The sequence below is a fragment of the Sapajus apella genome, unplaced genomic scaffold (assembly GCF_009761245.1).
Source record: "Sapajus apella isolate SASKATOON/1434 unplaced genomic scaffold, GSC_monkey_1.0 scaffold70, whole genome shotgun sequence".
NCBI classification, from domain to species: Eukaryota; Metazoa; Chordata; class Mammalia; order Primates; family Cebidae; genus Sapajus; species Sapajus apella.
This window is the reverse complement of record NW_022437010.1, coordinates 555,717-575,164: the sequence shown is the minus strand read 5'-3', so window position 1 is coordinate 575,164 and position 19,448 is coordinate 555,717. Positions and strand designations below refer to the sequence as shown.

At 44.1% G+C, this 19,448-nt stretch overlaps 1 protein-coding gene across 4 annotated transcripts in view; it reads right to left on the bottom strand.

The window, feature by feature from the left end:
* NEDD9 (neural precursor cell expressed, developmentally down-regulated 9) overlaps window positions 1–19,448 on the bottom strand; it is a 124,059-nt gene that overhangs the window by 31,945 nt on the left and 72,666 nt on the right. For 3 of the 4 annotated variants that reach the window (XM_032249940.1, XM_032249939.1, XM_032249941.1), the window contains exon 2: window positions 2,321–2,767. The exons of the other annotated variant lie outside the window; for it this stretch is intronic. In XM_032249940.1, the coding sequence (XP_032105831.1) occupies window positions 2,321–2,767 (447 nt within the window). The remainder of the gene's footprint in view (window positions 1–2,320; window positions 2,768–19,448) is intronic. 4 annotated transcript variants of the gene reach the window in all.

Genomic DNA, 19,448 nt, shown 5'->3' with positions numbered 1-19,448 from the left:
GTTCTACTGAGTGTATGTAGACTTACAAAATAGCGAAACAAAACATGGAGTGTGAGTGTCCGAGGGTCACCCCAGCAGCCCAGCCTTTGACATCAATCCAAGGGAAGAGGAGTGAAAATCTCTGCCCTCTGGAAGGACGGGGAGCCCTGGGGAAAGCCTGCAGGGCAGTCCCAGCAGATGCAAGGGGAAAGAATCTGAAGGCTTAAGCTTCTCCGACTTGGGACTGAAAAGGTTGGGTCTAGAAAGGAAAACATGCTACCTTCCTGCCAAAATCAACTGTGATGAAAGTTTAGAGCCCACCAGCTCTCAGCCAAATGTTTCCTGTTCTGGCCTCCCTGTCTGCCTCATACTGGCCCAGAGGCGGGAGAGCTTTTTTTAAGGTACAAACAATGAGGACTAAGAATGAGAGAAGTTACTTATTTATAATTACACCTTTCAACTGTTCTTTTTCCCCTCTGGAGATAGAGGCCGGGCTTCGCTTTTTCCCTTTGAATCTAAAATCCCCGGGGCAAGGAAAACTTTGAAAAGCCGTAGTTCAGTCTATCACCTCTAGCCAGGCATGGTTGCCGTGTGCACTACAAGTCTAAAAGCTGTGCGCCACCCTTGAGGAATTCCTCTTAAGGAACATACACTCCGCTCATGCCACACACGTGCTCTTGAGAAGTATTTTGTAAGACATATTTTTTATATAAAAGGTAATTTTAAAATGCATTAGTGCTTTTGTTATTTACAGGGATCCAACAATAAATCTTTTTTCCCTTTTGTTTTTTCAAGAGAGGGTTCTAATAGCATCAAATAGATATTCCCTAATTTACTTAGGTTTGTAAAATCAGACTTTGTATTAGATTGACTTGGGGCAGGGCACATCTATAATTAGTGTCCTAAAAGTCAACAAGTCCTTTGTGGTATGTACCTGCATCTTTCCTCTTGTAATTCAGGGAGAGCTTCTTATCCAGTTAAATTGGTTCATTCCTAATACCAAACCTTGCAGGACCCATTGGAATTTGCCAGTAAATGAAAGAGAAAATCCCTCCCTTGTGATGTTCACTTTAAGCGTCATCTTGGTTTTGGGTATTATCCCCGATCGGTCCACTGACACTGTTTTCCTCATAACGCCTGTCTCCACCTGGCATGCTCATAGTTGCTTCTGTCTCCCCCACTGCAATGGAAGCATCACCAGGGCTTTACTGACTCTTTCATTAATCACTGTATCACAAGCATCAAAAATATATTGGATGCTCAACATTCATTGTTCAATGAATAGATTTCCGTTGATCTCAAATTGCTAGAGTATTTGGGATTATACAGGGTGTTGCAGAGTTCCCCACACTATATTTTAAAATTAATTCCCTCTTAAATGTCCCAGCTTCATTGCTTTCACCCATTGTCTCAGGCGTTATTATAAGAATTGCTTAAAGGACAGGAGGATGGCCTCATTCCAAATTCACTAGTATCTGTGCATTTTAAATGAGTCAAACTTAGCTGACCAGTCTGTAGAACGAGTTGGTCAGCACGACCTGCTCCCAGCTTCCTCACTGTCACTACTATGGGTGGGTTCCTCGTCCAGCCAGGCCACTGAGTCATGATTCAGCTTTTGGCCAAAGGAGGATCCTTGATGTGTCATCAGGCTTGTACAAGATTTGGTATCTGTTCCCCTCAATGAAGAAATAAAAAAGATAGGAAACTGGCCAGGCAGTGGCTCACGCCTGTAATCCCAGCACTTTGGGAGGTCGAGGCGGGCGGATCATGAGGTCAGGACTTTGAGACCAGCCTGACCAACATAGTGAAACTGTGTCTTTATGAAAAATACAAAAAAATTTAGCCAGCCATGGTGGCAGGTGCCTGCAGTCCCAGCTACTCAGGAAGCTGAGGCCGGAGAATCGCTTGAACCTGGGAGGCGGAGGTTGCAGTGAGTCCAGATCGTGCCACTGCACTCCAGCCTAGGCAACAAGTGAGACTGTCTCAAGAAAAAAAAAAAAAAGAAAAGAAAGGAGACTATTTGAGCACAGAATGTAGGCTTAGAAGCTGATCTATGAGAAAGAGAAAGATGGAGAGAAACAGTTTAATAACCCATGTAACCCAGGATGACACAGGAACTTCTGATGGCTGGAAATCAACCATACTCAGCACGTGGTAGTTCAAGGAAGTTTTGCTGACTGATGAATGGCAAAATCATGCAAACATGATACCTGGGCTACGGTATTTGTTATTTTTACTTCTTGGCAGTTTCAAGTTATTATTTGGAGACATTTCCTATTGCTCCAAGTGCAACGGGGAAAAAAGTAAGTAGGAACAAAAATTTAGTTAGTCATTTACTCACCTTTTTACCCCCGTGGGGCCCACTGGTTCCCCCAAGGCTTCTCTGCACTGATGGTGGCACCTGATATACCTCTTGCTCTTGGGTGCCGTGGCCAGTGGGGACTTGGTAAATTCCCTGATTTTGGTAGGAAGATGGCACTTGGTAGATGGTGTCTCGGGGAGCAGCCTGTGGGTTTGGCACTTGATAGAGCTTCTGTTGGCCAAAGGTCTGCTGCATCAGTCCAGACACAGGCTGGTCATGACTGGAGGCATTCTCCTGCACGGGGCCAATCAGAAGCTTCACCCGGTTTCCTGGGACGATGCCTTGCCGACCGTGTAAGGAGCACAGCCACCATCCTTCCAGTCCCCCTGTGTTCTGCTCTATGACAGTCAGGATGTCTCCCTTGCGAAAGGCCAGCTCCTCGGCACACTCTGGGACATTGTCATATAAGGCCCTTGCCATAAGATTCTAGGAAGGAAGAAAGAGAAGGAAACAGTGTTAGAATATTGGGTCGGTCCCTTTAGCACCTAAGGCCTGTGCTTTTATGGAAAGGCATACTTCCCGGAAAGAGAGAAGCATAAATCTGAACAATAGAGTGTAAGAGAAAAACAGATGGTGCAGACAAAAGACAGATACATACACACTGTGTCTGCCACCAATGACATCAGACTGCCTCCTTGGAAAAGCTCAAAACACCCGAAGAGTTCTTTCCCCTCGCAGGAGATGCTGTGCCAAGGAATTATGAGTAGGACTGTTACAGAGTTAAGGCACGGTTCACTATACAAAATGTTTTTCTTCCTTTTTTTAAAGTGAGCTTAAGGAAAAACAAATTCTGAGATATTCAGATGTACGACAATGAACATTTTTCAATATTTTTCTATACCGGAAGTGAAAAGAGTAAAAGAAAAATCCCAAATAACACACAGTACAAATAGCATATATATTTGGAGTTGGAAAGTCAACAGAAGTACACATATATATGTCTTGGCAGGGCTTAAAAATTCTTGTTCTCAGATCACAGGAGCCTTGGATCCAGAGAAAATCTACTACAAGCAAGGCCTATAGACATGTCATCAAGTATGGATCATAGGCCTGCAGGCACCCACCTCTCCAGCTTTGACAAAGAATTTATTAACACCCAGGTGGATGCCAGCTCTTCTCTTTCGGTCTTTTATGCATACCTTTCCTGAGGGCCCCCACCCCCGCCCTCCCGCTTCGTCACCTACTTCTTGAATCTCGCCATTCACATCGGAAAAGCTGTGCCTTCCCCTTTCATGGGCCCAACACACTCTCCGTCTTTGTATGAAGGCCTGTCTGGCACATTCAGTACTAAGCAGACAGCCAAAGTAGGCATTCAGCAGAGAGTGGGCAGGCAGTACGTGCTGACATTCTTGGAGGCCTTTCAAAGGCTCGGAAGATTTCATTTCTTGGCATAAGTAAAGTTTCCCAGCACATGGGCAGCCATTCCCGCATGCCTGCCCCCTTCCCAGAGCACGGAGAAGTCGGAGACGTTGTAGATGCAGCACGAGCCCTTGGAACGCTAAAAGTGATTTCTAGTGCTTTGTTAAGATGTTTGGATGCACTTAATGTCACTGAGGTAGAGCTCGTTTATGGAAGAAAGGATTACAGATTGGATGGGGCAGATCGTGACTTTATTTCATACCATGGCATATTCGTGGGATTTTCGGCTGTCGTCTGGACTTTCGCCTTCCGTTTTCTCTAGCGATGTGGACTTGATCATTCAGCCTTCCGCTTCTTTGTAGCTGACTTGCATTACTCGTGTCCCCCTGTGCTAGCCCCATTGCCATGGGTCCTGCACGTTTTCTGCTCTGGAGGACTGTGCAATGGAGGGAATCTGCCCTCTATGCAGTAGTTGGGAAGGGTCCAGTTCTGCTGCCATGAGCCAGGCTCCTGTTAGCCAGGGCAATAAAGGAGATAAAGCCATAGAAGACAGTGCTCAGGAAGCTTGGTGATACTCTTCAAGAATAAGGTTGAAGTCCTTTTTCTTGACAGTTATGAGATCCAGAAAGTGTGGGACACAGAGAGGTGAGTGGTCCGGGAAGCTAAAGGGAAACTGAGGAGTGTGTGTTTCAGGAGAAGGTTTTACTTGGTAGTAATATTCCAGGAAGCACTGGGTTTCATCTAACAATTAAAAGTTTACATACGTAAAGATAAAATCAGGCAGCAGTTTACCCTGTTCATGGAACCATTTAAGGATGGTGTCATAATCCTAAAATTGCCTCTGTTTCTCTTCTCCCATCTTGTGGGTATTCTGTATTTCACAAGAGACGTCGTAGAGTTACAGAGGACAACATTCTGGTCGTTTATACTAAAATGACCTCCAGGAAATGACTCCAGCAGAGGTGTACTGAGATTATAAGGTGAGGAGAGAGCTGACCACCCTGGCCTCTATCTGTCCCTTTCTTCTGGGGCCACTCAGCAGTCGGGAAGCCCCTAGGTGAAATCAGAAGCAACAGAGTTGGGCCAGTTGTGTGGGAGCTGAGGGTTGGTAGCTGTGCAATTATACTGGCTACAAAGAAGGGAAAGAAGAGAAACAGAAAACAGTAGAAAGGCAAAGGGCTACAGATCTAATCAGCACAAATCAGCTCAAGGCATTCAGAACTGGGCTACTTCCAACTCCGAGGGCACCGTGAGGCACTGAAGTGGAGCACCGGAGCATGCTTGATCAGAGGCAGATAGAAATCCCCGGCGAGAGTCGTCCTGGACGTTCTTTGTCTCCTGCCCCAGTAACCTTCCCACCACCTGGTAAGCAGCCGGCTAATGTTTCTACACTGGCCCCATGAGCTGCTTCTCGGGGGAAACTCTCAGAGCCCCACAGTCTGGGCTAGTGTGGGCACTGCAGGTGAGTCCTCCCGATGGGTTATCAGGAACTCCCAGTGGTCCTCCTCACTGCCCTTAGAGAATAAGTTCCAGGCACAGCTTGACACTGCTGTTAGTAGCCAGGATCCCAGCACCAGTCTCACATCTATTCACACACTGATAGATATTCTCAGCCTTGGCTGAACAGGAGTATGAGTTATTTAGTATCTGTGCAAGCTACAGAGAGCCAATGTCTACATCCGGCCACTTTCCTAAACTGAAGGTTACAGCTCCAGACACCTTTCGAGATCACCTGGACACAATGTCCTTGTGTCACATGAGGAAATAGGTTCGGGGAGGCCAGTTTGTCATTTGCCCAAGGCCACGCTGTTGGCAGCGATGGAAAGAGAATTGCTCTCTTTCAGTTTAATCCTCTTTCCAGAACTTTACGCTACTTTAGCTTAGCCACACAGTGTCCTTGTCACTGGGCTTGGTTCCATTATATGATAAAGTTCTCAAGAGGACCAGTTCTTCTTTTTTTTTTATTTTTTTTATTTTTATTTATTTATTTATTTATTTTTTGAGACGGAGTTTTGCTCTTGTTACCCAGGCTGGAGTGCAATGGCACGATCTCGGCTCACTGCAGCCTCCGCCTCCTGGGTTCAGGCAATTCTCCTGCCTCAGCCTCCTGAGTAGCTGGGATTACAGGCACGCGCCACCATGCCCAGCTAATTTTTTGTATTTTTAGTAGAGACGGGGTTTCACCATGTTGACCAGGATGGTCTCGATCTCTTGACCTCGTGATCCACCAGCCTCAGCCTCCCAAAGTGCTGGGATTACAGGCGTGAGCCACCACGCCTGGCTCCGGTTCTTCTTTTCATGTCTATGGAATAAACTGGATACTCGGGCTCTTGGGTTCTAGCTGTTACTTTGACAGGCAACAGCTCCCCTTTGTGCCTTAGTTTCCTGGTCCTTGGGAAGCTATGGTGATGTTTTATTTAATTTGTTGGGTGACCCTTGGGTTTCAGGCTCCCTCCCCGCCTCGCCTCCTCTCCATTCTCAATCCAGGCTTGGTCCTATTCTAATGATGCTATTAGACATATTTTACACCTATCTGATATTTGTCTTGCTCACAATTACATTTCAGAAGAACTGTTATCTCAGCAGTATTTTTCTGAATTATGAATGAGTTCTTGTCACTGCAGCCTCTTATTGAGTATCTGCCTACAAATAGCAATAGTGAAACCATTGCTTGCATTCTAGAGACCTTCTGAGATAACATAATGATATTACTTGATAAATTATGGATAAATCTTATCAGAGTCCAACACAGATAATACATCAGCAAGTAGGGAGAGGCATGGGGGGCAGGAGTCGGGCTTTCGAAAAGATTTGGAGTTGGGGCAAGAGTTCAGTATGATCATAACAACCAAATGAATTTCAGCTGGGACATAAGCCATTCATTCAAAAGTTCACATTACTCGTAAGCAGGCAAATCAAGAGTTAACTCTTCTGGCTAGGAGGGGGAGGGACCCTCTTCTCCAGAGCAAAGGTGTGATTCCTTGAGGCCACAAAGTCAGAAGCTGATGATCTGCTATCTTAGAAAAACCCCAGAGAGGCAGCTTTGTCTACTCAAGATATAGTCTTTCTCCTGCCCACCCTACCCCCTTGGATATTTATCTCTAGGGTAGGGAAGGTCAACACAGAAACAAATCAAGGAGAGATAAGAGAGCTATGTAACTCTATATCCAGTTGGATGGTTAGTCTCCAGAGGCTGGCAGTTAGCAGTGCAGCCAGAGCTTGGCAAAACACCAAAACAGTTAGGGCACAGCTCTTGAAAGCCACAAGGAACTTTAAACAATTACCGTCCAACCCTTTCACTTTACAAAAGAAGAAAATGAGTGAGGCTCAAGAAGTTAATGATTTGCCAAGTCGCCTGGCAAGAAAGTCTTAGAGCTGAGACAGGAATTCAGGCCCCCTGTCTTCAGGTCCAGAATTAGGACAGAAATTAGTCAAGTGAAATACAGGTGCAACACAGCTGTGGCTCTAATCAGGATTGGAAACCAGCATTTAGGGTCATGAGCCCTATCTGAGGAAACCCTGATTGCGGCAGCCTCTAGCCTTGATCCCCAGCCCAAGCTTCCTTGAAGCTGTCTTCTGGCCTCTATGATACCACTTCTTAGTTCTCCCTCTTCTTTTGACCGCTCTCATCCTATTCTCCATCAGAGGAAATTAAATCTTTTTCCCGTCCGTAAAGTGATCATGTTCCAAAGAGACTTGTCCTTTGCATTTTCCTCTTCTCGGCTGTGTGCTTACTCTCTACAGGAAATCTCATCTATGAGATGGCATCTGAACACAAATAATTCCTAAAGCCATAGTCCTCACTAGATACTTCTTCTGTAGTCCAGTTCCTTATATCCAGTCTTCTAATGGGCATCTTCCTCTCTAACTCAGCAAGTGCAAACACCTTTTTCTCCTGCTTTGCTTTGCTTTGCTTGGTTAACAGCATGCACACAGCTGCCCAGCAGGAGCCATGGAGGTTTGCTGTGTCTCTACATGACCTGCAACCCATCAGTGGGACCCTGCTTTCCACATCACTGCCACCCTTCATTCAGTTACTCAGCAACTTTTTTTTCCTGTAGCACAGAGATTGCTTCCCAACTGGCTTTCCTGCATTAAACTTCTTCCTCCCTCAAAACCCATCTTCCATATAACCTATCTATCCAAAGATGGTTCTCAATCCCAGTTCTCAATCATACTGTTTATATATTTTTCTTTCTTTCTTTCCTTCTCTCTCTCTCTCTCTCTCTCCTCTTTCTTTCTTTCTTTTTTGAGATGGAGTCTAGCTTTGTTGCCCAGGGTAGAGTGCAGTGGCATGATCTTGGCTCACTGCAACCTCCGACTCCCAGGTTCAAGTGATTCTCCTGCCACCACACCTGGCTAATTTTTGTATTTTTAGTAGAGGCGGGGTTTCACTGTGTTGGCCAGGCTGGTCTCAAACTCCTGACCTCGTGATCTGCCTGCCTCGGCCTCCCAAGTGCTGGGATTACAGGTGTGAGCCACTGTGCCTGGCTCTACTTCTTTACAGTACAACTTGGATTGCCCTGTGAACTCCTTAAATTCAGGGATGCAGATTCCTTTTGCATTTCCAGAACTTTACCCCAATATCCGAAACAAAATATAGATTCATTAAATGTTTGCTAAATTGAAATGGATTCAGGACTCTGATTTTCTCATTCTCTGCAGGAACGGTGAAATTGTTTTACTTAGAGAATTCAGCAAGACATTTCGTTAGAATTTTCAGATGGAAGTGGGGAAAATGAATGAACCAGAAAGAGAAATGTCATGTCTACATCACTCAAGCCTCACAGCCAGAGACGACGGGAGACAGACAGCAGGAAAAGTGCCTGCCCCTCCCTACTAAAACAGGATGATGACGCAGATGGGGAGCCTGACCCCCCTGAAACTAGTGTTCGTAACTATGGAGCAAACAGGAAGGCCAAGAGGAACTGACCATCCCAGTGAGATTAAACACAATGGTCTCTTTTAAGAGCCTTTCTCCCGTCAGTCTAGCAATCTGCGTTTGGCACTAGGTGACAGAGCACCATTCAAACACTTTGCCAGAGCACTTGGGTTCTGCTGTTCCTGGTTCCCAAGCTATGCCTGAGGAGTGGGAAGAAAATACTGTACAGTTGACCAGAAGGCGGTACAGAGAGCTCTAGGTCACATGACTACTTCTGCCCCTCACCCTACCTCCAACTCCTCCCTGCCTTTGTTTCCTCCCTTTACTGCTATCAAAATGTCAAGAAAGCTTATTACTCCTATGTCAGAGGAACGATCTGCTTTTCCAAATACGGAGAGGTGTGACTCGTAGTTTCCGTGACCACTCACGCAGTCCTTTGAAGAGGCACAATGTCTGTTGTATCACCCCACTAGGACCGATAGCATCATCAATGGCCCGGCTTCCTCTGATTATTTTTGCTTCATTCTATATTTGTCATACAGGAGATCCTGCCAAGGCCTCAGGGCTGCCCCATTCTCAATGACATGACTTTCCTGTACCCAGCCCCCCAAAACTTTAGCTTGGACTCTTGTGGGTTCGCGTGCCTGCACGCACAAATGCATGCAGAGGACAGACCCTGAGAAACAGACACATTCCAGGAAATGGCCATCGTCAAGGAAGTCGGTCCTAAGGCAGGTGGCTGAGGGATGAACATGGTCAAGGTCAGTCTCAGGGCACAACAGGGAAGAGAAAGAAAGCCTCACGTGCTTTTGTGCATACTGACAAAAACCAGCTTTGGTCTAAGGACTGCAAACCATTTTGGCTACATTTGTCCTCTCTTTCCTACCATCACCTTTGGAATAGAGCGGGGTGTGGGCTTTCCCCAAAGAAGGAAACAGCCATAGTCAGAAAACATGGCTGTCTGTAAGTGTCCAGATTTTAATTATCAGAATACTTGGTTTACACTTAGGTTCTTGAGTCTGAAGATCTGGAATGTTGAATTTTTTGAGTTGGTTCCTCTTGAGATTATTAAGTGGCAGACATGAAGCTTTCAGGTATAGGAGACAGAAGATATGATAAGTTCTGATACAATATAAGATATGTTATGATAATCTAATTTTCCCCCAATACTATTTGTTGACTGTGTTCTGACACGCTTTTCACTAGGTGATCTGAACGAGCCCTCAGAAAGGCAACAGCAAGACCCCACTTCATCTCACTAATCCCTGGCATCCTCTGCCCACTGGAGTGGGGTGGTCAGCATTTCCCACCAAGGACTCCTCTGGCACCTAGACTGCATTTCAGGCAGTGATTTTTGTTTTCTGGAAAGTGCTTCTTCTAGACCCCTATGATGCTTATAAAGCTTATGTGAATATCTTGGACCCTCTCTGAATCTTGATTTTGTTCACTTTGCCTCGAATCCTCAAGTTTTCTTAGATTTTCCAGCTTTGTGAACTTTAGCTATAGCATTTTCCTTTGGACATGTCTGAGTGGGAGAAGGTTTGAGAAATGTGACATTAGATACTTGCCTCCCAAAGGTACTCTTTGACATGGCAAGAGATGCTGTTACGACTCCTGGATGTGCTGTGGGGCGGAGCCCTGTGTGTGGTTACTTCCACGTAACTGGAATGGGTATCTATCCAAAGTCTGTTTCCCTTTCCAGTTCTCGATCATGCTTTTTCTTTACAGTACAACTTGGATTGCCCTGTTCAAGACTATGAACTCCTTAAGTTCAGGGATGCAAATTCCTTTTGCATTTCCAGAACGTTGTCCCAGTATCCGAAACAAGATTTGGGGCTTGGGAATCTTAACATCTCGTCCACACTGGCCAATCCTATCTGATGAGGGATCATTTGGAACCCGACACGATTCTGGTGGCTCATAAACCAAAGCGAAGTCACTTTTTGAGAGCTGGTGAGAAGATCTGATGCTTATTGCAAATTTGGATATTTGGATCTCAGAAAGAAATCTCTGTCTGACCAGATTGGGTAACATGATACGGACAGCATAGCTGCGCAGTTGAAAAGGGCTTCCTCGAAAGCTGGGCTTCTCAATGTCCCCGCACTCGAATGAATGCCATCTATTCTTGCTTGATTTAGGGTTCATGCTGGACAGAAGCATTCATATGCTAGGCTTTGTATTCTATGTAATCGACAAAATCCTAGGGCAAATCCTTTGCTTTGTGTAGAAAAAATTTGTCATTTTTTTTTCTACACAAAGCAAAGGGTTAGTAGGCAGATGTGCATTTTTATATGTATACGTGCAATGTCACAGTCGACTTCTATTATTTCCTGGCCCATGGTGGAAGATGAATTTGACTGCTGAGTTCAATTTTTCACTCATCTGGTCTTTGAGGTTTACCAAAGCAACTCCTGAGAGTCTTAAAGAAGGTGGAAGAACACCTAGGTTTTTTATAGGTATTGGAACCAGAAATCACCCACATCTTGACCAGAATTGACTAGAATAAAATTCCGGAGTAAGAAGAAACCATTCTAACCCAATTGCCTCATTTGACAGTCCAGAGGATCTTGTATTAGATTAGCAGCAGAGCCAGAGCTAGCATCTGGTTCATCTCTTAATCTAGAATTTTTTTCCTACTGGACAAGGATGCCCTTCCTGAGAATCTTCTCCAGCTTAGAAGTCAGCACTGTTGCTATTAAGCCTTGAAATTTAGAAGCATTTGTCCCAGGTTGCCCGGTTTTGATAGATTTCAGTACAGTATCTTGGCAAGGGGTCAAAAACGTGGGGCAGGCACAAGCTCTTTTCGGGGTTCTGTCCATAGATAAATCTGATAGGCACCATATAATGATGAAGGCCTGACACCCACTCACCCATAGGATAGATTTTATTAACAATAAAACAACCATCTGGATTTCAGGCAGCATTACAGTGTTGGTACTGGACCATATCTATCTGCCTGTCTAGACAAATCCCCCTAACATCCAGGTACTCAGGTAAGAGAAATCAGAATTAAGTTATGACAGAGTAGGAGACTCCAATCCACTATATTACAATATATTTCCAACATGATGTCATTTCTCAGAGTCAAAATTCGCCAGTTATAACATCTGATAAGGTGTTTGAAAGAAGAGAAAGAGGTTCCTGTTCTGTTTTTTTTTTTAACAGAGTCTCACTCTGTCGCCAGGCACCAGGCTGTAGTGCGGTGGCGCGATCTCAGCTCACTGCAAGCTCCGCCTCCTGGGCTCAAGCCATTCTCCTGCCTCAGCCTCCCGAGTAGCTGGGACTACAGGTGCGCACCACCACACCCAACTAGTTTTTTGTATTTTTTGTAGAGATGGGGTTTCACCATGTTGGCGAGGATGGTCTCGATATCTTGACCTTGTGATCCGCCAGCCTTGGCCTCCCAAAGTGCTAGGATTACAGGCCTGAGCCACCATGCCTGGCCAGAGGTTCCTATTTTTACATTCCCATCCATCTTATCTTCATTCACCAAGCTATGCAGCCCAAGGTTATATCTAAACCCACCAATACAAAGGCATAAACATCCTGGCAACTCCCGCCCATCTACCAGCCAGAACCAAGTTGATATAAATGGGACGCCACCTTCCCTGGAACTCTTTTAGATGTCACCTGACCTGGGTTTGCTGCCTGATTGGTATTATCTATTTCACTTGTGAGGTCCTCAGAGAGTTTTAAAAAACAGATTCACACACTTGGCTGAGAGCTGTGTACAGTCATACACTGTCAGCAATGCAGCTGCTGAGCCGTCTCAAGGAAGAATTTTCGAAGCTGCAGCTTCTCAGTTAGAAGACTGGGGAAAGGTGGCAGGAGCAAAGGGAACAAAAAAACCTCATTGTGAAACTGTTCAGTGCTGAGGTGTCCAGACAAGCTCTTACACGCACATGTTATACACCAGTTTATGAGAATAAAATAGCTTTCTTAAAGACCCAGCTCTAAATACATGTTCCATGATGAGGTATATATTATATAGAGAGGAGCCAGAGAAATACTATAGACAGTTAAAGCTGCCTTAGAGATGGTTTGATGGGTTTTACATTGAACTTGAATGAAACTTTGTGCTTCTTTGTATTTTGTGTTATTCACTGAAACAAACTGGGACTAGGCCTATAAGAGGAAGTTGCTTTTTGGTTAGGACCTTTTATATGAAGCTCAACATCAGTAATGATAAAATTGTGGTACTCAGCTCTATGGGGTATTTTTGTTCTTCTATCATGTAAAACCAGTAAGGAAGTTATTTTTAAGCAGAAAGAGTAGAAGAGATTAGACCACTGGTTCTCAACTAGGAAGGATTTTTGTCCCCTCTGGGTACAGACAATGGTTACTGGCATATTTTGGTTGTGACAATGTGTATGCATGTACATGTGTAGGCACATGTGTGTTACTGGCATCCATTGGGCAGAGGGACCAGGGATGCTGCTAAACATCCTACGGTGCACAGGACAGCCCTACCACAAAGAATGACCTGGCTCTAAATGTCAATCACGTCGACGCTGAGAAACACTGGATAGAGGAATGGACACCGGACTGAATTAGGAGGGTCTATTAGTCTTCACGTTTTAAAATTAATGACAATCAAATCTCTGCCTTTTGTGCCTCTGTTTCCCTGTCTGCAAAATAGATATTAATAGACATCTTCTTCTTTATAAAAATATGATTAATCATGAACTTGTATACTCCAAATGCTCTGATTTCTTCGGAAGAAAGGGTCTCTATAAAACCAAAGCACAGTTATTACTGCACCAGGATGAGCTCATGAAATTGCGTCTTAAGAACTGTATTTCTCACCCTGGAAAAAAAGAATCCCCCTAGGGAAAAAATAAAACAATCCAGAAATGATCTCATCATGATTACACCTGCCGCACCAAAAGACACACTTCAGAGAAAGAAATTCTTTCCCTTCAGCAATGAACTAAGCTGGGTCTGTAATTAAGATCTTAATAAGGGAGGCAGGAGGCTCAATTCAGGTGCTGCAGGCTAAGAGGCAAGAGCTCTTGTTTAAAACAAGAACAATTGGATGCAAATCCCCTGCATTGCTTAATGCTCTCAGGTGTTCCAAACAAGTCCCTGTTTCAAAATGGGCTTGCCTTCATTTCTAAAGATGCCTATTTCTGCAAAGAAAAGGAAAGGGAGCGCCTTGTTATTTACAAGTCTATGTAAAACACACACACACACACACACACACACACACACACACACACACACAGTATCTTAGATAGTTTCCTGCAAAAGCCTGCTGTAAGGGAGGTGGGATAGTGCCTTCACAGCGGATTGATCTCAGGAGCAGCTCTTGACAACACTCCCTAGAGTGACCATGTGGCCCCAGACTCTCCCAGGCAGTCCCAGTTTCAAATATCTTTCCCTGTGTCAGACCATATGTCCCATTCTTTTGGTTTGTAAAACATGAATATATACTCACAAAAAAAGAAATATTTTTGAAACCAACAAGTAAAGATGAGAACGCAAGTGTATTTGTTGATTATGGATCTGCCTTGGTTGAATTTGGGATTTGGGAGAAAAAGAGCTAGGCACTGATAAGAATCTTAGATTCAGTCGTATGAGTTCTCTAATTGACAAGATGAGCTCTGTAAGGAAATGAGATCTATTCCAGGGCCTCTGGGCCTCTGTGAGATTGCCTAGAAGTCCAGCTCCACAGTGGCAGGGTTTATTTATTTTTTAATTTTATTTTTTTTGAGACAGAGTCTCGCTCTGTCGCCAGGTGCCAGGCTGGAGTGCAGTGGCGCGATCTTGCCTCACTGGAACCTCCACCTCCTGGGTTCAAGCAATTCTCCTGCCTCAGCCTCCCGAGTAGCTGGGACTACAGGCGCATACCACCACGCCCAGCTAATTTTTGTATTTTTTAGTAGAGATGGGGTTTCACCATATTGGCCAGAATGGTCTCGATCTCTTGACCTCGTGATCCTCCCGCCTCGGCCTCCCAAAGTGCTGGGATTACAGGTGTGATCCATCACACCCAGCTGTGACAGGGGTTATTAAGAGAAAGGAGGCTGGCAGGCTCCCTGCATGTCTGCTATTCCCTTCTTTCAGCTCATTTAAAGGTGTGCTTGTCATGCTGGGCTCTGAGTGGAGAGGGTCAGGGAAGCAGAGAAAATGCTGGAGTTCTGCCCCAGGAGAGCACGCAAGGGAAAGAGGGCTCGACGTTTTGCTAAGCCTGTGCTGCTGTGCTAGTGGGGCCACACTGCGGGTCCACAAACCCATTTCCTGCCAAATTCTCAGTCATACCACAATGACTAGTAACAAGAACCAAAGAATGAAAGGAAAAGAAAAAAAACCTCATCGACAAATGACTGACGTGTCCTGACACTAAAAACTCAGAAGTAGCTGGAGTGCCTAGAAGTCCACTTTACTGCCATTTTCTGTGTCTGGCTTTGCCTGTTATGGTTATTTTGAGAGGTGGAGGGTGTCGGGGGCCAGATAAGCCCAGCTCATTCTTGAAGAGTCCTCTAGATGAGTCCTCAGTTAGCCTCGTCTCCTGCGGAGTAAGACACTAAATTACAAAACAAACTATCATGAATCAGTGAGATTAAGGCTAACTCACAGTGACCAAGAGACAGCATAGAGTTTCTGCCTAACAACAACAACAACAACAAAAAAAAAAAATAGGAAAAATGTTAATGACACATCATGTTATCTAAATGCATTAATGCCTTAGTAAGTAGAAAGAAGATCTGGTTCAAATCTGAACTTTACATACGTTTTGGTGACCACAATTTTCTATTGGGTTTCACAGATAATTAATCCACCTCCCTGCCCCTGCCACACACACAGTAAAGAAAGGAATTAAAATTAATTTCAAAAGAGCTATCAAATATTTTTGTTACTTGAAATGGTTTCGCTTTCACATATTCATGGTTGCTCAATCTTTGTTTCTGGTGAGCATAAAAGTAACACTTCACGTGAGGGACATTTTTGGTAACATCATATAACTGTTACCTTGACATGTTAGTCACATCAGGAGGAATTCTAATTTGCAAGACTGAGATTTGCAAAACACGACACTTACAAATCACTGGACCAGGCCTTTGAATAAGGATCATGAACTATCTACTTAGACACCATTTAAGCACCATTAGTGGTTGGGGAGGGGTTAGGGAGAAAGAGTCCCCTACTAAATACTAGTTATTCTTTTTTTCTTTTTAAACAATAACTGGGATTTAGTAGTCCATGGTGGGCCCCAGGCATATGTATTGGAAAGCATTCCACTGGCAACTTTAATATCTCCGTGAGAGCTGCCTCCACTCCCTACCTCAGCCACGAAAAACTGCTGTCACCACCACCACTAACCATATTTCGGGAGTGCCTGTTCTATCTTCCTCAAATTCACCTAGATCTTATTGTTTAGTCAAACTGTCTTCTAAGAGAGTCACCCTTTCCAGTGAAGGGTAGTAAAGATCACCAAACAAGGCCACTTATCTTAAAATGAAGATTGTTCAGGAAGATAGTCTTTTGCAGCTAGTCTGTCTTGTTCCCTAGCTGTGTAGAGTCATCATTAGCCAGAAGGAATCACTGCAGAGAGATGACTGGAATGTTCAAAGTAAATAAGATGGATGGGGGTGTTGTTGGCAAAGAATAAACAGAGTGTGTGTGTGTGTGTGTGTGTGTGTGTGTGTCCCCTTTTCATGCCCGTACTCTTTGCAATCATCTATCACCTAGGAAACCAACAGTTATTCTCTGGCATTTTAAGTTGGAAATATAATATTTCTTCCCAATGGCCCTGTTTCATTTATCTTGGCAAGAAGTCCTGGTAATTTGGTCTATATGTTTTTGCAGAGTATTGCCTTGGTCCTAGTGGTTGGCATTTCAAACCAATTTGTTTCGATTTCTTTCTGACCCTAAAATGATCTAAAAATAGATAACCAAGACCTCTTACTTTACACGTACGTCACTCTAATTGACTGCAATTGGATAAGGGAGTTTACCCTCAACTTCTCATGGACTCCCAACTTACATTCTTTAGATTTTACCTTTGGTTTTTTAAATTGATGAAGTTCTCTTTTCCTCACTGATATTTCTGTTATGGGTAAACAATCATAGGGAATGCTTTTTCTTAAACTTTTATCTATAATACTTCCAAATCCATATATCTGTATATCTTTGTGTGTATGTGTGTATAACATCATACGATAGCTGACGTTTATTAAATGCCTACTGTCTGCTAGAAAGGACAATTGTCATATATTATATCCTATAACTATCTGATAAGACAGGCATTTTTCCCATTTTATAAAGGAGGAAAAGGATGTTTAAAGTAGCTTGTATAAAATTACACTGTTAGAAAGTAACAAAGGTGGGATTTCAAAGAAAGCCTATGCTTTTTTTTTTTTTTTTTCTACATAGTGTTAGGATCCTCTTAAACGGTTATTTAGGTATACATTTCATAATGCAACAATGAACTTAATATTGTTGAGTATCTTCTATGAGCAAAGTCTTGTAATTAGGAATACCAAGTCCAATGAACAATAATGAAGGAACCAAGCCATCAGTATATTAGCAAGTGGGGCCATATGCTGTTAGGGCCCTACGCTTATAATACACAACAGGCCCATGGAATACTCAACAATACTCAACCATCTTAACCCAGTAACTGGGATTTTGACATAATTCTGTCACCAAGTCTTAAGTACACACCATCCTTTCAACATCTATTGAGCATCTACTATAAAAAGAGAGCTGGGGCCGGGGAGCATTGTCTGCTTACTATATGCCAAGAACCATGGTAAGTACTTCATTCACATATTATCTCAGGTCTTCGAACAATAGCATGAGGCAGTTATTCTTATCCCTATTTTACAGATAATGCTGTAAAATGAGGCTCAGAGACCTTAACTTGCCTTAGGTCACAGAGCTATAAGCCACAAGAAACAGAAGTGCCTTTCTCCAAAGCCCTCTCTAATACAAGAGCATAAAAGACCAGGCCTCTGCCCCTTCAAAACTTCACAGACCCTAGGTCATGCTTTTTTTCAAGGACTTTTCGATCCATCTGCCTCTACATACAAATAAAGTGTGGGTCTCTCATATTCACTGGGGTCATGCTTTTTTTCAAGGACTTTTCGATCCATCTGCCTCTACATACAAATAAAGTGTGGGTCTCTCATATTCACCGCTTAAAACTAAACAGGCCCAGTCAGCAATCTGAGTTACAGGTATCCTTCAGATAATGATTTAATTGAAAGGGGTTAATAAGTAAGGCAGTACTAACAGAGTAGGGCAGAGGTGAAAAACATAACAGCCTATTTTAGGGATTATAGCACAGTCCAGGAGACAAAGGTTTCAGAGTTTAACAGAGTGGATGGATGAGGAGACTTTGCTAGTGGGAGTGACAGGCTGCTCAAGTCATGCAAGCACAAAGAGCCAGGCAGATGAATGGGGGCAGTGAGGGACCAAGATTTCCCGTAGCAGAGTCTAAGGAGAAGGAAAAATGAGGGCTGCGGGGTGTACATTAAAGGTGTCACATTCGTGTGTGGGGGGTGCGGGAGGCAGGGGGTAGATAGGTGGGAGTGGGGGGCCTGGAGGGTAGCGGGGTGGAAGTGAGACCAACCGAAGTCAGTATTAAAGAAGCATAAGAAAAGCCTGGGGAAAAAAAAAAAGGAGAATCAATGAGGTCATAAAGGCACCAAAGGGGGAGGGAATTTGCAAAAAGACTTGGAAAGTGGAGAGGAGGCCGGGGGTGGTGCCTCGTGCCTATAATCCCAGGACTTTGGGAGGCCCAGGCGGGTGGGTCACCCGAGGTCAGGAGTTCGAGACCAGCCTGGCCATCATGGTGAAACGCCGTCTCTACTAAAAGTATAAAAATTAGCTGGGCATGGTGGCGGAAGCGTGTAATCCCATCTACTCGGGAAGCTGAGGCATGAGAATCACTTGAATCCGGGAGGCAGAGGTTGCAGTGAGCTGAGATGATGCCATTGCACTCTAGCCCAGATGACAGAGTGAGACTCCATCTCAAAAAAAAAAAAAAGACAGTGGAGAGGAAGGTATTTTTTTTTTTTTCTATTAGACAGGAGTGAATTGAGAGACAAGGAGTCACTGAATTCTGAGAACAGGACTGACGTGTATGCCGGCAAGGAAAGGATACTAAAGAACTTGGTATGTTAGGCACTGTGCAACTTGCTAAATTTGGTATTATCAGACACCTTCAGTTCTCTAAAAGCTTTTACCTCTGTGTAGGTAAGCCATGTAGCTCCGCAAATGGGTTTGCTAAATAAATAAACGCATAAATACATAAATAACCAAGTCAATATTTTTCAAAGCATGTTGTAGTGCTTTTAAATTCCTAGATCTCATACAAGGTTTAAAAAGGAAAAGGGGAGGAGTCCTAAATTTGGATTGGTTGCAAAAATCATATAAAGAAGAAAGCATTTTGAACCAAAATATCAATGCAAGGGAAGAACTGGGAATTTTATAGGTTATCCATGACCATATTGACTAAATCAAAGACGCTCTGTGATTTTTTTCTCAGTCTCGCTTTCAAAGCCCCTTTCAAAGCGTTTCACAGCACGGAGACAGGTTCTCTTTTCCCTGACCTACCCCATTCAACCAGAACACAGGGCTCTGACTTTCAGAGTGCAGCTTTTTTAATGGCATTGTAAGTTCCGTCTGTAGTTTTTCTTCAGTCAAAACTTTAAAGAATGAATTTGTTGTATGGTAGACGAGATAAATAATTTAGAATTTTAAGGTACGCACGTAAGGGCTCAGAAATTTGGCAAAGCCACAAAAGCGCCTCTGCTCAGTCATTAGCGGCCAGGCAAAGCGGCTGCTGAGCCCCCGCCGGGGCTGGGCCTGAGGTGGGCGGGGCCTCGGGGCTGGCCGGCACAAACAGGGCGGGGTCTC